This window comes from Atractosteus spatula, chromosome 20 (assembly GCF_055471065.1).
Source record: "Atractosteus spatula isolate fAtrSpa1 chromosome 20, fAtrSpa1.hap1, whole genome shotgun sequence".
Taxonomy (NCBI): Eukaryota; Metazoa; Chordata; class Actinopteri; order Semionotiformes; family Lepisosteidae; genus Atractosteus; species Atractosteus spatula.
Window position 1 is genome coordinate 14,345,845 of NC_142725.1, and position 21,406 is coordinate 14,367,250.

Genomic DNA, 21,406 nt, shown 5'->3' on the forward strand with positions numbered 1-21,406 from the left:
TATTCTGATATTCCCATTTCACTACAAAGCACCATTTCAGATTTTGCTTCACCTATATTTTACTTGCAGATCTCATTGTTCTTTTCCCTCTTGCTTTCTTTCCTTCCAGCTGTGCCTGTCTTTTCCATTACACATCTGTGCAGCCTTGAAATTGGCCCACAGTTGCATCCAAGAGCTTAAAGCTGCTCTGTTGAATTATCATTAGCTTTCAAATATCAGCCTTTGCTGCTTTGGTAACTGAGGTGCTGCAGAAGAAAAGTTCAGTGTCAGCTCGATTGAACAGTTTGTTTTTCTGCAGGAAGTCTCAAACTCTTTCTTGCACTTTATGATCTCTTCATCAAATTATCTCTGAAAAGTTCTGCAGTCAAAACCAATGGATTTTGTTCAGGTGAAATTACATGAATTTATGTGAAATATGGAACTGAATCACAATGGAAACAGGGGCAAATAAAAAACAGCAGAAACAGCGAAAAACAAATGTCCATACCATACAGACCTGTAGAGATTAATCAAGTTTCTAAAAATATGTTGCTTCTTTATATGTGTTTTGCTTTTTAGAAGTGTTGTCAAATGGTGTACATATTGTAAATTGTTTGTGTGCAATGGCCAATATGCCTACTCAGTTCGATGTTCCTTGTGGAAAAAGCAGTGCAAAGTTTCAATTGGGGGTATCCAATCCTGGTCCCAGTGTAGAGGGCCAGTGCGTCCTGAAGGTTTCTAGGTCTCTTTAAAGCAGCAGCACCAGAAGAGCTAGGAGAAGCTGTTCGATTGGCCCAGTTAAGCCAGTAACCAGCTGATTTAGATCATTAAGAGCTGAGGTGGACTGGAAGCCCACAGAAACACTAACCCTCCAAGCCCAGTATTGGACAGCTCTAAAAATACCAACATTACCACTTAATAATGTTCTGCATTTTAAGAGTTTTACTGATGTACTAAATGGCAAACGACCTCTTTCTTTCAAAATGTCATCCCCTGGATACTTTTGAGCAGGTAATGTGTTCTTGGAGCAGTTTATCTATTTTTAAAATGATGTCAACTTGCTGGACAATCAGCTTTCTGGACAATTGTCACCTGATCCCTGTTTACATCACAACAGGAATGTTGGAAATGAGCAATTTGGATTTTACAGGGTCATGCTTCTTTCTGGGCTTTGAGAGTTAAACCTCAGACAGAAGTACTGAGGTTCAACTTCTCGTTAATTAAATGGTCTGTAAAGACCTCATGCGTGAGATCACATTCTTGTTTTAAAAAATAAAATTGAAAAACTGTAAAAACACAAAAATGCTGTTACTTACAAGGGGAGCTTGTTAAGTGCTACATTTGTTTTTCATCACTAAAAAAGTGGGAAGCTCTTGGTCACCATGGAAACCATTTGCCTCAGAAAAATAAAATGAAGAGGCCGTTATTTTTAAGAGGGGTAGGCTCAAATATACCTGCATACAAAGGAAATTAACTTAAGAACATGAAAATGCACGCATAAAGAATAAAATCCAAAAGCTTGCCAATTCATTATATGAACAATATAAATTGAAAAGGAAAAACATTAAAATTATTTTAAGGCAAAAATCCTCATGCTTTCGGACTAAGTAATGATGAATAATATAAAATTATCTGTATATTCATGTCAATTTCCCGTTGAACTAAAAAATAGCCTAAAAATAAATAGATTTCTGTAGAAACAGGTTTAAAATGTAACGACGAGAGGAAAAGGAAGACAAGCATAGCAGCAGGAGATACATTTCTGCAATATTCAGGCACTCTAGTACATGTATTAATACTATGGTTTCTAAAGATAACAGGTTACTGCTACAGCTACTACTGCTACTATTTCACCTGCTATTACTGTCTATTCCTTTTTTGTGATGAAAATAATGATGATAAACTACTTGAAAAGAAGATTCAGAGGAATATCCATTAACTCACTGCAATAAATCCCATTAACAAAGGAAGAGAAAATTAGGGATAAGCACATTCTTGGAAAACGGCATGTTTTCAAACCTGCTATAGTTAAACCTGATTGAAAATACAATAAGATACCTGAATGCAGAATCCAGTTGCCAGGGTTGTGGAAGAGCAAGCCCCTGGGCCAGTATTGAAATCTGTATTTCAACAACTTGCTCTTAACGTTTCAAAAAGTAAATCAACTTGCAGTTATAATTAAAGTCATAAACAAGCCATTTGCTTGAAGAAAGTGTAGAAAGGCAAACTGATGGGATAGACTAAATCTATAATAAAATATTATATATTTTTAATCTTGGTCATAGGTTACTAAGTAAATGACATACTGTAAAACATGCAGACAGGGCTACAGGTGGTACAGATATTACAAGCCATTTAATTCCTTGGACTTTGACATATTAATGATGATGATGTTTATTTTACTCTTCTCAAGATACATTGTAATGCATTTGCCCTAGGCTAAAAAAAGAGAATGGTAAGAATTTCTACTTTCCCTTTTGTTTGTTTTTAACACCCATACAAACACTAAAAATTGCAAACTCAGGTCTGCATTGGCAACTTTACAATGACAGGTGAGATCCAGGACGCAATTTTCAAAATGCTGTAATAAAACGGGTTCAATTTGTTCATTGTGGCTAATAACAAAGCAAATGATTATGCTGTATATTCATTTTCTCACATTGCTAAACACAATAAGTATTAATGTTAACATCTGAACTCATCAAACTGCATTGACATCGTAGAAACTCTACGAAAATGCCTTGCAATTAGATTTCATAAAACAAATATTTGTTCAAGTATTGTTAAGTCTTTGTGTTAAATATACAAACTATGACTTCTCTCCTTATTATATTTACACCTTAAGAGCAATAATTTGACAGTATAACTGTAGTGAATACACACATCCCCTATCACATACACATATGTTTTGGACAGAAATTAATAAAATGCCTATGGGATCCCTCCACAGAAAAATGGATAGCACAAAAATTAAGCAGTGGGACTGTCCATTTTTATCAAAGGAATAACATGCTTGTGGTACAAACACAGACTTGGATGGCTGGGAGTGGCACATTCCAGGTTCTGAGGATTAATCCCAGTCTCAGGAAGGGTGCTGGACTCCTGGCCTCTATGCTCTGCCCCATGCTTGTTGTTAACTGTAAGTCATATGCACGATATTAACCCCAGCCTTCTGCATGACCAAGTAGATGAAGTCCCGTATGATGCTCAAAAATATACTGTATTATTAGATATGGTCATACTTGTATCTACTCCATTTTGTTTTATGTTTTGTCACACCACTGTCATCTGTTAAGACTGATCATTTTAAAACATAGTTCTGTAATCTATACTCCAGAAAATAAAACCTTGAACTGTTACAGCCTCATGTTTTGCGGCTCAGAAATAGATGTAGTTTGTTTTTTGTATTTTGAAAAACTCACATTTCATACTAAGAAGGAAAGGTATTAATGCGGCTTATAATAGAAATGACTGTATAATTTTTTTGAGAGTTGTGATTAACCCATTGTTTTCTCCTGCTCCCTTCATTTCACATAGAAAATGATAAGAATTTGAGAATCTGGTGGGAAGATTTGGCAACATTTTTATTGTTAATCTCCTAACTGCCACAGAACGGTTTGATTTCCATACCTCAATTGGCATTCCTGTGCAGGATGATACATCTGTCCATTAAAACACAACACAATTCAGACGTTCAACAGTCTAGGCAAAAGACAGCGAAGGGAGCTGTCTTGTCAGTTTGTTAGGAGATTGAGTCACTAAAGATCTGCAGAGAAAAATAACCCACTGATTAGATTCATTAATTAATCCCGAATGGTGTGGCTTGATCTATCTTTTCCCAAAATTCTCAGCCTAGGTGGATTGCAATGGCAAGACAATGGCAAACAGCAGCTGGCAAGAAAAAAAATACTTTGAGGAAACTAGACCCAACTACAGAAAGTGCTGCAGGTGTTTTCACTTTGTATTGTGAAACTACATGCATTAAAATTCACCTGTACACAGACATTCTAATCTTTATGTTATGTTTTTATGGTCCAGACAGTGTGTTGTCATAGGCAAATGCAAGTCATTACATTACAATGGTTAAATGGAATAACTACCGTATATAACCATTGGCTTATACATGGTTTGAATTGTGAAAAACAAATACACTATATCTTGTATATGAAATGTCCAGGTTCATGTATCTTTGATGTGCATGAAATTATTTATGCCTTTTCCATAAGGACATCAGGGTAATAGTTTTTCAAAAAGCAGCAATGTTTATGCTGAGCTAACAGTAAAGCACAATTACTTTTATCCCATGAGTAGGAATAAATACGAGAAAAGATTAAAAACACTTCTGTATCATAATGTAGTTCACTTTCAGATTAATCATTAACTTTGCTTTGTTGAGCACATCCATTCTTTATGTATTATTAGGATTTTATGTAGCAAGAAACATCACACAAAACACTTTCTCCACATTTCTTGTAATATTTATGAAATTAACTGATCTTGTGCACACTTGTGGAATAAAAGTTGCAATAACCAAAAGAGAGTAGTAAAAAATATTTAGAGGACAGTAAACGTTTCATGACAGAAAAAAAAACAACTACTACACTATACTAACATGACTTTCTCTGCGTCTGTCAATCAACGCGCTCAGTTCCGCTTCGGGTTGGTGAACTTCCGCAGCGCCAAACTTAAGCAATTTTGTTTTTATCGTTTGTAAATATGGGAGCACATGTAATTTAAAATGATACATATCGCATTAATTAACTTTGATAGAGCTCATTACATTAGTACAAGGCGGGTCTTTCTAGAGTTGAGAAAGTCTAGAGTTTAGGATAGTTAACGTAACTAACCTGTGGTGTTTGTGCTTTGGGCACACAGGAAAGTCTGCCTTCATCTGCAGCCGAGACCGGTGTTTTTATAGCAGATAATATATACGTACTGAGATGATGGCCCAGGAGAAGCACGCAAAACTGAAACTGAAGAGAAAGAAATGCCTTCCACAGGAGTCGAAAGCGGCACATTCCGCTAGCAACCCGGACTTTAAAGGCTCTCCGAAAAGTTGCAGCGAAGAACTGAAAACATCCCATCCAGACCGCGCACCGGCCCCGTAAGTACTCCCCTAGCAAACCTCTGAAGCCGGGTGGGGCACTACTGGAATAATAATAATAATAATAATAATAATAATAATAATAATAATATTGTTATTATAATAACAATTCCAACAGCCTTGTGTGGTTGGCTACATGATAACTAAACAATAGGAGTGAAACAAGTAGCTTGTAACATTGTAAAAAGAAAGCACTTCTACAAACATTGGCCAACCTAAAAACATCGGACTGCCTTTGAACCTACCTAATGTGTTCCCTCGTGAAACCGACTTTATTTGAAAGGCACAGATATGCATATGAAGATCATTTTGAACTGTGTGGTATATTCTTGGTACTGTAACTGCCCTGTCGTTGTTTGATTTGGAAGCTTCTTTGAACATGAGTGAACACATTCCAAGCGCTGACACTTCTGTAGGAGTGTGTACATCAAAATGTCCTTGTTTCTGAGCGTTTGAAATGAACTACTCAGCAAAATTAAAATACAGCAAATGCAAGTCTTGCATCTTCGCTAAGTTACTGCTGACGATACATGGGGATGTCGAAATGTTGGTATCGCCATGCATATTTATCATTTATGTGTGTAAATTTGAACGTTTCCTGGGATTTTTTAAAATGCTTACTTTTTTTTCCCTCACAAAAAGACGGGGGGATTGCGAGAAGAAACTTTAATAAATTTAATAAAGTTGTGGATCCCGAGGAAGAGGGCAGCAGTAATGCAGAATTTACTGAAAATGTTTACTTGGTTGGAGCTGCGCCTCGCAGCGCTGGTGCCCTGGGTTCAGTTCCAGACCTGGCCTGCCAGAACCGTCCGCAGTCAACTTTGTTCCTAACAAAATACACCTTATTTCACAATAAACAGCTTACAATGAGTACACACTCTAACAAGTCATGCAAAAGTTCTTAAAGGGGGGGTTGTCCTTTATTAACCCGAGCAGGTGGATGCACAAGGAAAAAGTTCCTCCAAGCCCTACCACTTGCTGTTGTCCATGCCTCTTCCCCGTCCCGGCTCTGAATCTGCGATTGTCCCACCATCCAAAGTCATATACTAGTCAATTGGCTTCTGGTAATTTGGCCCTGGTGCGAGTGTGTGCAAATTTGTGCGTGTGTGTGTCTTGCGATGGACTGGTATCCCATCCAGGGTGTACCCGAGCTTGCTGAGATATGTTGTAGCTCCCCTGTGCCATTAAATTGGATGAAGCCATTGGAAAATGGGTGGCTATCTACTTAATCAAAGAAGATTGATTAACAGAGGTCAATGTAATGTATATAAAGTTATCTGACTCAACTCAGTTCATAGTAAAAGCACCCAGCTAAAAGTTTATCTTGCACTCAAACTTCATTAAGTTCACTGATAGCTTTTTACTCAGCTTTCAGCAGGTGAAAGTCACAGATAAGCTGAAGCTGGTACTTAAATTAATAATAATTTGGGTGTTTTTTTTGGGTGGTTAGTGGTTTGAGAATAAACAACATAGCAGAGGCCCCAGGACAATTAAATTGACTTCACAGCAGGCTGATAAAAATGATGGCAAAACAATTTTGGCATCTGTCCCTTAGCGGTTTTTGTAAGTTATTGTTTAAGGAGATAAAACACATTGTAAAACAAACTGCAGGATACACAGGAGGTGGGTGGGTGATCTTTCTGCTTGATCACGAATACTGCTTGAGAGAAGCTTTTGCACTGACCAAGCAATTAGGCCCTACAGAGTCTTAAAGGCCACAGATTTGCTTTATTATATATACAGTACATATCCTGCCTGCATGCAAAACATTTTTGCACTGTGTTCCAGAGCACAGATATAATACCTCCCACAATCTGATTTTGAACAGGCTCATTTGGATTCGCTTGCCACACAACATATGATGATTTTTTTGAAGATTTGATATAAAAAAAAGACACCTATTAATTGGTGTCAAAAAAGCAATCCTCAAATGCATAGAAGATAACCAGGTAAATGAGCCACTTTGAAACGTTTGTCCTTGGGGGGGAAAAAAACAAAATAATTTCATCCAAAAACTGAAGGGACTAGAAAGAGCACAGAAGAATATTTCACATTGCAGCACATAATGTGATCTTTTTCCTCAATGAATTTGTGGTGGGTTTGATTGCAGCTCATGTATCCGTTACTGAACATTTTCGTTTCTGCCCAATTCACTGGCAGAATGGACATGTGGTGGTGGAACAAACCCGACCTCGGTGTGACTGAGAGTTTGTGGGCGATCCTGCTGAAGTCTGCCTTCCCAGACCGCAGCCAGGGAGACTGGAAACGTGTGCCCGACCTCCCCTCGCTGGTGTCACAGGTGCGTTGCCATGTCTGAAGCTGATACGGTAACCACTTTGCTTTTTTTAGTACCATAAGAAACAAAGAGGGATATGATGGTTTGGGAAGCTGTGCAACAGGTGGTGCCAGGGGCAATTCTGCTTCCAACAGGCTGCCAGTCTGGTTTAACATGCAAGTGGCATTTCTAGGGCATGTATACCAGATGAGCCAATCAGTTTGACAGGTGGCTGATGCAAACTTATATTTGTTAAATTATTTATTTTAGGGCACATCAAGAGAAAACTTGTTCAGACACAATCTGATGTAACCCTCTTGTAGCAGGCAGCGTGCAGGCTATTAAGGAACAGAGTGATGAAATCTTGGCCACTGGAACTGCAATCTTAAAAGTTTTTTTTTCCCCTTGAAATGCCAGTTCTTTTTGTTTCTTATTGCTGTAACAGAAGACATTTGCTTTCTATAATATTTTATGTGAAACTCATCTGTGATCACTTTCAGGATGGGTCCTGTGAAGGAAACTGAAGCCTTCTCAATTTTGACATGTTTGAAAGTTGCTATAAGTCCATGTAGTGACACACACACACATGGTGCAGTATGTGTTTAATATTATGTTTGATGGCTGACATGGGCTTCCATCTTAGAAATGTACTGTAGTCCTACAGTTTAATATAACCTCCTTTTTAAAATAGTCTGAGTTGAGATGGAAATGGTTTTGAGTTGATTTTAAGGATACATAATCAGAATTAGCTGGAATGTATGAAGGTGTGATTGTTCTTTATGACAAGAGGATGGATTCCAGTACATTCCATGCTTAAATAAAAAAGTCATCATCATTTTCAATGTGATTTTAGGAATTAAAGTCTCTCCATGTTGTGGAACAATGCAAGACATTAAGAATAACAAATACAGGTGCTGTAACATCCCTGGATACAAATAAACTTCAATGTACTGTAAATATGGTCTTCCTGTAAATCCAAGTAATACTCTTTTTCAATTCCAAGACTGACTGTAAATACAGCAGGAAATGTCAGCTATTACATTTCTTCTAGTACTTACAGTCAGTACTAGAAAAATGGCTTCAGTATAAATTCTCCTCTATAAATACAGTATTGTAAAAAAAAAAACTGGAAACAACAAAAATGCTAAAACCCTTTGGTAGAGTCTCGCCATTGTCTGTCTTGTTTTGAAGCCGAGATTTTCAGAACAAGGGCATCCTGGATTGAAGACCTGTGCAAGCTGCGGTGAAGAACAGACCCGTTTTCCATCGATTTCCAAAGCAGCATCCCTTAATTCACTGAATTCAGACGTGGATTTCGATGCTGAGCCCCATCCTGGGACTCGGGACCAAATCCTGAGGGGGAAAGAGATGCTTGTGCACTGTGACAGACAGCCTCCTAGTGCGACTCAAGCTAAACACGCTGAAAAACCACCTTCAGCTCTGGACAGAGTTGCAGGGGACACCAGACTGAGACACAACGAGGCGCCTGAAGCCGACCGCGAAGATGAAACGAGGCAGCAGCAACACCTACGCAAGGCCTTGCCATCATCGCGGGCGACGGGAGACGGAACGCGGAGCGCGCTAACTGACGGGGCCGGCGCGGAGGCTGCGGCGGCTGGGCCTCGCTGCCGACGCGAGGAGACTTCCAGCGCGAAGCCCCGCTCGTTAGAGAGAGCCCAGCGCGGGAACGAGGAAGAGGACGCGATCAAAGGGAAGCTACCTGCTCGCGGGGGGGGCGACTCTGACAGCACCGCAGAGACGCGTTCGACGCAATCCCCTCCGGAGAAGGAGCGTCGCGAGGCAGCTTGGCAGAAGGAGCATGCGGCTGCTAATACCAGGAAAGCCGATGGGAATTCAGATGGAGGTGCAGCTATAGAGAGCTGCCCCATGTGTCGCACACAGTTTCCTGCTGGGTAAGGCTTTCGTTTCTCGTCCTCTTGAATTCTCCACTCTACTTTCTAGGGCAGCCCTTCACTGAGGGCTTCACACACACAGAAACGTGAGCACAAGATGTTTAGCTGTAGCTAAACCATTAGCCCTAGAAACAACCACTTAGAGTAAAAGCTCGGTACATTAGAATAGCAGAATAAACGCATACATGTGAGTGGTACGTTTTTACAGAATGGCCTTTGTTTTCACACAGCTATACCCTAATTATCATACTTCTGTAGAGAAATCTGAATAGTTTCGTCCTTTTAATCATGAAAAATTATTTTTAAAACGACCTATTGTTTCGCCTGGGGGGGCACAGTAACATAAATATGAATAGTCAATGGATGACAACCAAAAGTAGAAAGAGAAGCTGTTTCGTCTAGTTCAATATTTTTCTATGACATTTATGAAACATGTTTCTGCATAACTGCCACCTGCTTCGGATTGTCAGTGCAGGCGAGAAGCACAGATGTGTGGTTTACCTGAGTAATGCTTCTTTTGTCTTACTCTGTGGATCTCAACCTGTTGGTACTATCTGAGGAAATCATATAAGTCATTAAAATAAACCCCAAACCCCCTCTTAGAATAACCAATCCCCTTTGAGGAACTCATTGTCTGACACTCCTGAGTCCCAGTGGCACAGATTCCTGAATTATCAAGCTTCCTGCTCTATAACCTGGGTGCAGAATGGCTGTGTAATTTAAATTGGAATGATCACCTTGACCTGTGGAGAACAAAAGGTATACTCAGTGGGCGGCACAGTGGTTAGCATTGCTACCTCATGGCTCCAAACAAGCAAACAAGAAGCTGTTAGTGGCTCCTGCGATGCACTGGGTTCTAAAATTTGGATCCCACTGCATTTTTCTACTCCTAAAAAAACAAAGTCAAAGTAGTGTAGCCAAGTCTATTTGTAGATAGCATTGCCTTAAACAACCGTGTCTTTGTAATTTGGAGCTATGTTCATGAATCTGAACCACAAGGGAGACAAAAGGTTGAAACTCACAATTGCAGGAAAATGCAAAGGGCATCTGTTTTAGGAGAAATTCACAGTGCTACCAATGCACTGTTTTGGGGAATCTACATTTGCTGAAAACGGTCAGAACGGAGCATTAAGGCTACCAGGGTAGCAGTACACCGAAAGTGGCAGATTTCTGTACCGGAGGCAGAAACGGTGACCTCATTCTTGCACTTCGGGGAAAGAGAAGAAAATCTCCTTGCACATGCAACATAGCAAAACCTCTCGGAGCATTCAAAGAAAGTCTCTTGCACTCCTTTGAAAGAAAACAAATCCAGGGCTTTTTGACCTTGTCAGATATGTATTGCTTCAGGTCTTGCACTGAAACAGCTGCTTGGATAAGAAACTTGCTCATGACAAGGATCGTAAGTGACGTGTTGTTTTGACTTTTATTAAATATCAAGGCAGTGAGGCTTGATTGCTGTGCTGGGGTTTGATCGATCAGCAGGAGGTTGACAAGGCTGGAAGGCAATAATGGTAAAGGCACAGGAAAACCTAACAAAACAGGCGTGCAGCAAAGCTGGGCCAACAATGGTCTTGCCACTTTTGCAAGGTGTGCACTTTATTTCTGTTAAAGGTTCAAGTCTCTCAGGCAGGTTAAAAAAATTAGACTTTTTTCTGCCTGCAAGAATTACTGTAAAAGGTTGAAGCTCTGCAAGTAGTGTCAACAACACCCTGCTGATTTCAGCATTCCTGTTTGTATACATCTGATTTTTCCACATTTTTATGTTGTGTGTCTGTGATGCATTAAGGGTTCAGAGAAAAAAAAATGCATATTGTGGGCTGTATTGGCCTTGGTGAAACTGTTTGAAGCGCAGTTCCATTTTTCACTTTTCCATGTATATTTAAGATCTCGCAAACCTGACCTTGCAGTTGGTTTTACATAGTTGAATTTGTCCTTGATTTTGAGCCTGCGTGGAATTCAGCTGCAATGCCAACAAACATACAAATGCTTACAGGATTTAGGTTTGTTTTTTGAAATGTATAATGTCAGAAATCACATATATTGTTTTAAATGCCACACTGTCCAGCATGGTTTATTCAGTTTTATTAAAACAGACATTTTTCTTTATGCAATATGTTCACAATACTAAAATAAAACCTTCACACGGATAAAGGCCATTTGCACACCATTCTTTTACTGTGTCCAGATCCCCACACCCACACAGAGACATAGTATAAAAATAGGACAGCATCTGAATGTTAGAGCACAGCAAGAACTGAGACTGGCTGTCCTCGGATTAAATTCACTTGTCCTGACCAGTAAGTCTTCCCTTAGGATAGATGACAGCACAGCAAATGCAAATTATCATGATGAGTTCTGGCTGCTGCAAGAGAGATTATACCAGATTTACCTTTAAAATGATCTCTGAAACACCCTTGAGTCCAAATCTCTAAAGCTCTATTGATTTTTGCATTGCCTGCTTTCTCCTAGCTTCTTAAAGACATTAACACATTTACACATACAATTCTGCATGCTGGCTCAGACAACTTTTGCTGGCCAGAACATTGTGACAGTCCATCTTAGTTGTCTTCCTTGATATTTTAGGTCACTTCTAAAAAGTGTACTTTGATAATTCACACATTTGCAAAGCTTTCAAGTATGGTATATGTGGAGTCTCTGGCTTTTAGCAGGACTGGTGCTATTAGTGAAATATCTGAAGTATTTTTGTTTTATTTTTGCATTTATAATTCATATGTATAGGCTTAAATGCTTTGTGGATATTGTTATTTTAAGCTGTGGGCCATGTTTTTAGTAGTAATGTCTATTGTAAAATAATTACAAAAATGTATTGGGTCAATACAGCCACTCTGAGTTCTAGTCTATTCTGGGGGTGTTCTGATTTCAGTATTTTCTTCAGCATGTAACTGGCATGCTCAATTGGATTTAAATCCGCAGATGGCTCACTAAGGATGGCAGCAGCAGAACGAATTTTGTAGTTTACAGAAGCATTTTTGTGCTTAAGTAGAATACAATGTGTTACCTACTGGGCTGTACTTTGCCATGCAGCATGATAATAACAAAATATACAACCAAGGAATTCAACAGGTGAAAAAAATCTTAGACTAGACAAGTCCATCTTTTATCTTTTTAAATTTAACTGCAGGACCTCAAAATCACTGACTTGAATACAGAATATATTTTAATACAATTCAATGTGCGCATGGAATTACCCAACCCAAACCTACATTGTGCTTATTATCATTCATCTAAATCTCCTGATCATAAATACAAATTGCTTGACTCTAAAGCAAAAATAAAAGTTTGATTTTGCTGTCTCAGTACTTGTGTAGGGCAATGTATATCTACCTGAAATATTTATATATGAACTGCATATATAAAAAAGTGATTTACACAGAAATTTAAGTTGTCTTGTAGACATCCAGTCAAAGCAGAAACACAGGTTTAGGCGAGAGAGAAGATACACAAACCTGTTTTGTGTGGGTCTTCACAGTATCTCCAGGGTATTCATCTAGATGATTTCCCTCACACCTCTGCTGAGTTTAAAAGGAAGTAAACCCTTACACAAACCAGTGGATGAAAGGCATGTTTATACAAGGTATTTATGTGCTTTTCGAGTCTGTTGGGAGTTTTGCACAGTAAGCAGTATTAGCTGGTACTATACCTTGCCATAGAGATCTCTTTTCAATTGCTTCAAGCTTTACATCAGAAAACTCCCGCAACAGAGCAAAAATTAATTTGGATTCATGTCCATTACAGTAGATGAGTCATTATGCTTTACAGCGAAATACGAAACCACGCTGGTTAGTGAACTTATCATATATTGGTACTTGGCTCGGCTTGAGAAATTTTACTTCTTCTATAGTTTAATCACATTGTTGCCTTTCCATTTGGCAAGCAGTTCTGTACAGCTTACATGCAAATTTCTCCTTTTGTCTTCCGAAGTGGTTGTTTGGTGACTAGCCCATGACATTGTCCATAATATTCGCTTTGAATTTGTGTTTTTGCTCATTGTGATTAGTATGTGATGAGAAGGGCTTGTAGCTTTCTATTATTTTGCAAGCAGGAACCATTTGATCTGATAGAAATCCTCTTTATGTTGATAAGTTTGCAGTTGCAGGCATTGGCACTAGAAAGGAGATTTTGGATAATCCATTTCTCTTCAAATTTGAAAGGAGATTCAAGCATGTAAGGCAACCTATTGTAAGGTTCTTTTCCTTGTAGAACAAGCAGAATAAAACCTAATAGAAATGCTGTATTTGTCAGTACTCTACTTTAGGAAAGACCATAAAATGATTCAGTAAAATAGGCTTTAGAACATGGTCTAATCTGGTAAACAAAAGCAACCTGTTTTTATCATCTCTGGTTTCTGTGGTTACGGCATGTGCATTCTTGTAATGGCATATTGCTATTTTTTGTTTCTTTGCTTGTTGATTTGTGGGTTTTTTTTATATTACAATGGTTCTTTGCATAAAACCTTAGCTGTGACTTATCAAAGGGGTTTTCTAAACACATGTATGGTTTGCCTGATTGGTTTCAAAACTCTAATGACATTCATCGTGGTTGTTGTTGGGGCCAGGAAGGGTTTGTATAGCTACAGTCTTTCTAATTGGAATAAACATGGGGGAAAAAATGAAAAAAGCTGCGAAAAAAATCAAGTTAATTCAACTTCACAGAGAAGCTGCTGATTGGAAGGCAAAAATGGCTTGTATGCTTGTACAGACAATGAAAACAATTGGAACAGCTGGCCTATCACCAATTTAATGTGAACAGTTTCAGTGGCTTTAGAAGTTGGAGAGGAAAGCTATTAATGCAATATAGTGAAATGTGCATCCTTTTTATTAGAAGGCTGATAGCTTAATGAATGAAGTGGTCCAGTCTGAATGATCAAAACGCCTATTTCTTTACAGGGGAAAAAAAAAAGTCTTGAAAGATGATACAGAAACGGTCAAAAAGTCATACAATTAGGAGGAAAACAAGACGCAGTGCTGCTGGATATGGCTGTGACCCTCCCAGACAAGGCCGACATTGTAAAGCCTGGAGCTCTGGCGCTCAGTGCTGCGCAGTGCTGCTTCCAGCGAGCGCTGTGTATTTTGGCCCAGGCACACAACGTTGCTGTACACGTTCGAGCTTTAACAGATGTGGACAATGAGCGCCCTTGTCTGCGAGAGGGAAAGGCAGAGTGAGCAAGCGACAGGGAAAAAAAACATTGCCGTCTATACATGTGAGGGCTTATTCTGTAAAATCATTCAGCAGGCTGGGTGCAGGGGTTCTAGGAAAGTATATTATTAAATATCTGCTCTAGTTTAATTTTTCCCTGTCGCCTTCCTTGTGTGGGCCTCCTGCCCGAGTTTTGCCCCCAGGCTGAAGGAGTGGGTGAAATCTCAGCAGGCCTCTAAAAAGCTATTAGTAAACTTGTTTTAAAAACTGCATGATCCTACATACTGTACGTACAGGATGCAACAATACTCTTCAATAATGTGCCATCAATCAGCTAAAGCCCTCTGTACAGTCTGAGGTTACGCTGAAGGAGGAATTGTAAGATTTCAAACAAAAGTTTAATTTCCAAGTCAAACAAAGCCTGCAATGCAGTTTTATTCGCACCTGCTGTAATTCCTGGTTCGGTTTATAGTTGCAGAACAGTTTTAAGAATCGCGAGCCTCTGGTCGGGCGTCACAATCAATACGTTTAAGATTCATCCTGTGAAAAGTTTCAACCTTTTGGCCATAAAATCAGGAATTCAGGGGCAGATGGCAAACAGTTTCTTGATGCACTACATGAAAGGCCTTTCTATAATGACTTGATTTTAATGTCTGTACATTTAAGGATTCCAGAGTAAAGTCGCATTTGAACAGGATTTTTGCTTTTCGTTCCCCAGATTCACCCAACTGGACTGCGACAGTCACCTCGCCAAGTGCTTGTCGGAGATGAACGAGGACATTGTCTGGTAGCCACTCCACGAAGAGGGAGGAACGCAACCCACTTCCGCTCCCCTTTAATCACCGAGCCCCTCGGGGGCTGCGCTCTGTTCCTCATCTGGACACGCGTTCAGATCGCGATCAGAGGACTCCTTTCTTTTAAACGGCGTTTTCTGCTTTGTATGCACGAAGCATCCCCACCCTCGAGGCATCGCATCTTGATGAAACGAAACAAGTGCAAAGGAAGAAGTAGCACAGAAGACGCTGTAATTAAACATTTACAAGGGGGTCAATCTGCCGGTGCAGAATCTGGTCAAGTGGCCAGATTTTGTTTCCAAAGAGGTTCATTGGCTGTCGGAGATTTATTGAATAAATGCATTGATTCTAAAACAACGGTAGGCATCTGAAATAAGCAAAACATTTTTTTTTGTTCTTTTAAAGTAATATGGGATTGGAGAAATGCAGCATTCCGTCCCCGATGACATGACTGACTTTATTGAAAACTCCCAACCGGTGACAAACAGGTTTGTTTTTCTCTTAACCCTTCGATTTAAGCTTCCGGCACTTGCTTCATGAAGAATATCCCAGGCATCATTTACGGAGTTAGAGCATCGGTAGCTTTCAAAATAAAAATACAAGAAAAGGCTGTTTTAGAGTCTGGTAAAACTGCCCAAAAAGCTGCAACATTTTTTTCAGTTTAGTGCTAGACAAATGGATGTTCTCAAGCCCATTTGACATGGGCCATGTGGTCTTTATTCATCTTTATTAAAATACTTGATCAGTCAAATGAAACTTTAATATCCAAGGGGATTGGGATCTGAATAAAGCAAGGCCAAGTAAAACTGTTTTTGGCTATCTGGCTTATAAGTGGAAATTACAGTTATTTAGAGGTACTTTCTTGTTTGTGGTTCAGCAGTAGACCAGTATCTCTGTCAAACAAAGGCTAAAGGGCCTTTAACAGAATGTGTTGTGATCATTATCGAAAGACAGCACTACCTTAGTTTGTTTTTCCTGTTAAAGACTTTAATTTTCCGATGTGCAAGAATATAGAGGATCTTATGTTATGTATTAGTTTCACCATTTCTCTGCACAGTTTAAATTTGCTTAACTCTGAGAAGAGGCAAGAAAGGTACAACTCACACCCATAAATCAACCAACAGAATATACAAAGTAACTACAATGAACATATTTACTGGTTTACACTTATCTAGAATCATTAATACTAATCCTGTTTGACCACACTGTGCCATACCCGACTTCCTCTCAATCCTGTTGAAGATTTGTTTTCCTTAAACATTTAATTATCTGTTTTTCATTTATAAAACAAATGCTTCAAATATAAAAATTTCCCCTAAGCACATTGATAGAACATGATTTGCTTTGGACTCTTAACACAATTAGCAAAATGCAGAGAAAATAGCTTGCTGACATATTTGGCAAACATTATTAACTTATAATTCAATGCCTTTTAGGAATTTGTATACACCTTACCCGCAACTTAGAGACAGTATCTCTGTTATGTCCAATATTTCCACAGCAACCAGACTATGGCTACTATTCTGTTGGATTGCTTGCAGGTGCACAGACTAGTTGATTTAAGTGAAATCTAAAGTGTTAACATTTTAATTCAATTATTTACAGTAATGCTCCTGTTAGAGTGAATTCAAGGCTTTGTACACTGGTAAAACTTGAGGGTATATTTTAATCATACTGTTTTTTGTTTCTGTTGGATTGTATTAGTGAAGGAACTATATACTGTATATACACATGTATGTATATACTGCATCTTACATTGCATATGAACATACTGAATATCATGAAACTTTTACCAATATGTGTTAAATTAATACAACATGGCATTTTTACATCTAGGGAAAGAACTTTTTTAACACACTAACTGTATATGCTCAGGTGAATTATTTTGGTTTTGTACTGAGCCTCTTGTCATCATTAAAATGTAAAATAGTACACAATACAATTGTGTATATATACATTATAATTAAAAGCCCAACCAAATATCTTCAGTATTGACTCCTGTAGAAAACTCCTTAAAGGCTTACAAAAGAGGGAATGCCCTAAAAAGTGTCTATGGGATTTTTTTTTTAAAAGAACCTCTCCACAGACCTTTTGAATATTAATTTAATCAAAGTGATTTAGGCACTCTCCTCTCTGTTGTTTAGTTGGTTTTAATCCACATGCTATGATATCTAGGTTTTCAGTCTGCTATAACTAATCGATGCAACACTAGCAGCAGATTGGCTGTCTAGGACTGGGAACGTGTCTATTTAATCCTGTTACACAAGTTATCATATGAATGCAGGCCAGTCTTAATCAAGAAATGTCTACCTGTGCAGTTTCTTTCCTTTATCTATTATTGTGAATGAAAATTGGAACAAGCCCAGAAAATCTACAAACTAATTTACAGTTGATATGCGGGTCCTTCTCTTTATAATGTTTTTCCCCCCGTGGAAAGATGAGAAAACATACGATAGGCGATGGGTATTATTTTGTATATCAATGGCATTATATCTCAGTAGAACGCACTTGTGCCTCAGGTTGGAACTCCACTGATTCGGAACTTGTCAAGTGTAAATCGCCTCCCTTTGTCCCTTAGGACCATCAGTGGCATTCAGCTCAGCCCCGTAGCACTGCGCCCAAGTCCCTGAGAGCTTTAATCGAGGGAATGTGTGTGTACGCGTCTGGCGTTGTGGAGAGGAGAGAAGATCATATTCCAGATAAAAGTGTTTTAATGTGTGCGGAACTATGTGGTAGAATTAGAAAGCCCCTGAAATAAATGCATAAGGGATACTGTCTCTTCAGTGTGAGTTCAGCCATTCAAAGCTATCCACTGTGTAAAGGTTGAGTAAAACACATTAAAATCATAGTAATAAAAATAACAGTAATCTCATCCTTACCTCACCTCCTAAACTGTAGCATTCCAGTGTAATGAAATGGCTCCTCACAAAAATGTGGGTTTATTTTTTACTTTACAATTGAACAGATTTCCATTTGCTACCATTTTGTTTCTGGCTTGTATCTTCATTATTTTTATTTGACAGTGATTCAGTACTTTATCACTAATTCTGGAATCAAAGTGCCTGAGATTACCATATCTGATCATCAGATGATTTAACCCTATTAACCCTAGTAATCACCTTCAGTTATTGACCTTAAACGTCATTGAACAAAGGAGTTGTGCATTTACTAAACATTATGCATTTTCTGAATTAATCATACCAATGAAGTGCAGTGCAACTACACACCTTAATTTAAATAATATCCTTGGTCTTCATGAATGTGTGCTAGCCCCTTCTTTCACCTTGCACATTTCAGTTCGAAAATGTTTTCTCAATTATTTTAATAATGCTTCCACTGCAGAATTCAGACACCAGATTTAACTTTTGCTATTTTCTGAGACAAACTGCACTGAGGCTGGGGTAAGTGTTTCGAGTTTGGTAAAGTCTTTCCTCACTTCAGCAGTCGGGTGTACAGTTTTAGAAAATCAAACTAATTAAAACTAGAGCATTTTAAGTGCAATCTGGAATATGGTGAAAAACAGATATTTCGGATCTTATTAGGCACTTTTTAAACATCCTGTCCTCAGTTTCTCCTAAGCCATCCATTACAAGTTAAATGCAACTCCTTTGTTTGGTGAAGTACAGCAATTACGTCCCCCCCCAACTATAAATAAAACATGCCTTTTTGCATCAACAAAAGGCATAATCAATTTGGGATGTTCTACTTACATTATAATACAGTTTATACTTTTCCTTCATCATATTACATTCTTGTGTTATTAGGAGGCCAAACCCCCTCGAAGATAGCTATTGTCTTTAAAAAAAAAAATAGAAACACCGGAAAAAAAAGTGCACATAGAATCAAGTTCTGTAGCAGAACTGTCATATTTTCCCAGGGATGAAATGAATATTTTAGATCCTTCATGGAAGCAGGCACAGAATGAACAAGCTTTCTTCTTCGGTTACAAAGTCAGTAGTGTTGACACCTCCGGTGATGAGTTTAAAAAGGGAAATAAACTGATTGTGGTTAGAGGAAGACTGCCACCGACTGACCTTGGATGTGTTCTGTTATTTTGTAAGTTTTCTTTTTTTGTTGGTGGTGGTGGTGGTGTTTTAAATACCTTTGCCACAGTTTCTGAAACAATCCGGTGAGTCCTCCGGTCCAAAAGTCTCGCACCAGTTCTTCGACTGAGCATGCAAGCAGTTCAGCAGAGCCCTCTCCCACTCCACAATGTCAGTAAGAATTCATGTCACTGAGGTCACTTTGCAATACGCAGGTGAAGAAAGCCGTCTTCACCCTCATACAGATTCTTCTGTGGTCAGCAGCATGGGATTAATGTACTCAAATCCTTCAAATTCCGACTGGTCTATTCTTTTAATGACATCTCTGTGGAGGAAAACAAAAATTTATATTTCAATAATTTGACTTCAGTGTTTATGATGATGGCTTTGCTTTTAAAGTCTTCAGATAGATGTGTGATCTATACAGAATTGTCTAAATGCAAAAAAATACTAATCAAACAATTTTTACATTTAATCAATTTTGCATCTTATTGATTGTATATGCTAATGATGATCTGCATCTGGATGATTTAAAGTAATGATAATAATAATATTGCAGAAATGGGATATACACATCTTATGTGCATTAACTGAATTTTATAATAAAATTTGACTTTCACAACTGCATTGCATATAGAAATCTTGTTTCCACAATAGAGAAAAAAAATCATCAAGTCTTAAGTTGTGCTTTGTGCGTGTAGCAAGTTTCATATAAGCGATTGTAATTATCTGCAAATTAGCCAACATATAAAAACTCATTTCAAGTGGCTGCATAAAAAAAAGTGCCAGGGTAACTTCTCAAAAACAACAAACTGTTAATCATGTGCCATCATGCCGATCGCTAACTGCAGCTTCAGAGAACAGAAGACACATGCTGGGAAAATCTGGAAGGGAAGTGTCTGTTTGCTGAGAGCCATCACTGACTGATCTCAATTCAACAGCCTGTGCCAAGAACAACTGGCAGGCAAGTGCCCTCCCTCCATTCCTCTCATCCACACACCTCCAGTGCTCACCCACGCACAGTAACTGTGCCTACTGGTTCATAGCGTGAGCAACAGAAGAGATGGATTATAATAATTATTATGATCACAAATGTATGTTAGAAAGGGCCTGCCATCGTAATTGCATCACCAAGTGCTGTACAAGCATGACAAAGGCAATTCAATACAAACCCTTCTAAAAAATATATAAATATACAAGCTGAAAATGTATACATCAACACTGCACTTGAATGTACGGTTAGGAATAAAACAGTGCCCATGTGCAAACACAAATAAGATCAGACAAAACTTCAGGCCACAGAAAAAATTAATACAAAGGAAAACCAAAAGAAACGAGGTTTTCCACAGCAACAGAAAACTAATATTTTCAAGACAGACTTTAAAAGGTTAACACATACTGAATTCCTTTTGTTTTTTTTAGGTAGAAAACTCAAGTCATTTGGGAGCAGGGCTGCAGAAAACTGCAGTCTCTTCACTTGACAAGCTGGCCATAGGCCTAAGGAATAAGGACCACTAAGGAGAGCTAAGAGTTACAGCCTAGAAAACCTCTGCCTGATCCCTCTGGTGACCTCCTCAGATGACTTCTCTGTGCTGTGGCTACGGAAGTCAACAGCATGCTGTTTCTGAGGTTTCTTTTTGCTTATCTGCCATTGCTTTGGTAAGCGAACACTCACTGGCAAGACACTGCCATCTTGTTTTAATGTAATGTTTCTTGGCACAGCGGGAAAAGAAATTTCTTTAACCAAGTCCTTGGAGAGAGAACCCTGCGCAGCTCTTAGAGGAATTATTAAAGCACTTCTTGCTGGCATATTAAAAAAAAAAAGAGCTATGAGGCCATCACCTGTGTGGCAAGGCCAGGACACAAACATGTGATCACTCACATGTGAATGCAGTGCCATTTTAGTGAATCATGCTGCCCGAGAGCTCTCAAGACAAGTCATATTAAAGTTACTGCATGGTTTTAACAGCTGCCAGAATGTTTGCATAATGGCATCGCTAGTTCTGCCTCCTGCCCCAGGAGTACAGCAAAATTGTTCCCTACCCCTTGGTGTTGAAGCCCATGGCTGGAGACTGATGAAGTCATATGTCTCTTGCATTAACAAATTTCATCCTTTTTTCCCTTTCTTCTCCCAGCTATTG

General features: G+C 38.8%; 2 protein-coding genes across 3 annotated transcripts in view; one reads left to right on the forward strand and one right to left on the reverse strand.

The window, feature by feature from the left end:
- Positions 1-4,919: 4,919 nt before the first annotated feature.
- LOC148817602 (uncharacterized) lies at positions 4,920-15,294 on the forward strand. The gene is made up of 4 exons (XM_088937912.1): positions 4,920-5,083; positions 7,244-7,382; positions 8,550-9,271; positions 15,147-15,294. Exons 1-4 carry the CDS (start codon positions 4,920-4,922, stop codon positions 15,217-15,219), a joined length of 1,098 nt encoding a protein of 365 aa, XP_088794038.1. The 3' UTR covers positions 15,220-15,294.
- An 893-nt stretch (positions 15,295-16,187) lies between these two features.
- Positions 16,188-21,406, reverse strand: part of prkcz (protein kinase C, zeta) — a 164,684-nt gene continuing 159,465 nt past the window's right edge. For both annotated transcript variants that reach the window (XM_088937913.1, XM_088937915.1), the window contains one exon: positions 16,188-19,590. In XM_088937913.1, the coding sequence (XP_088794039.1) occupies positions 19,503-19,590 (88 nt within the window). In that variant the 3' untranslated portion in view covers positions 16,188-19,502. The remainder of the gene's footprint in view (positions 19,591-21,406) is intronic.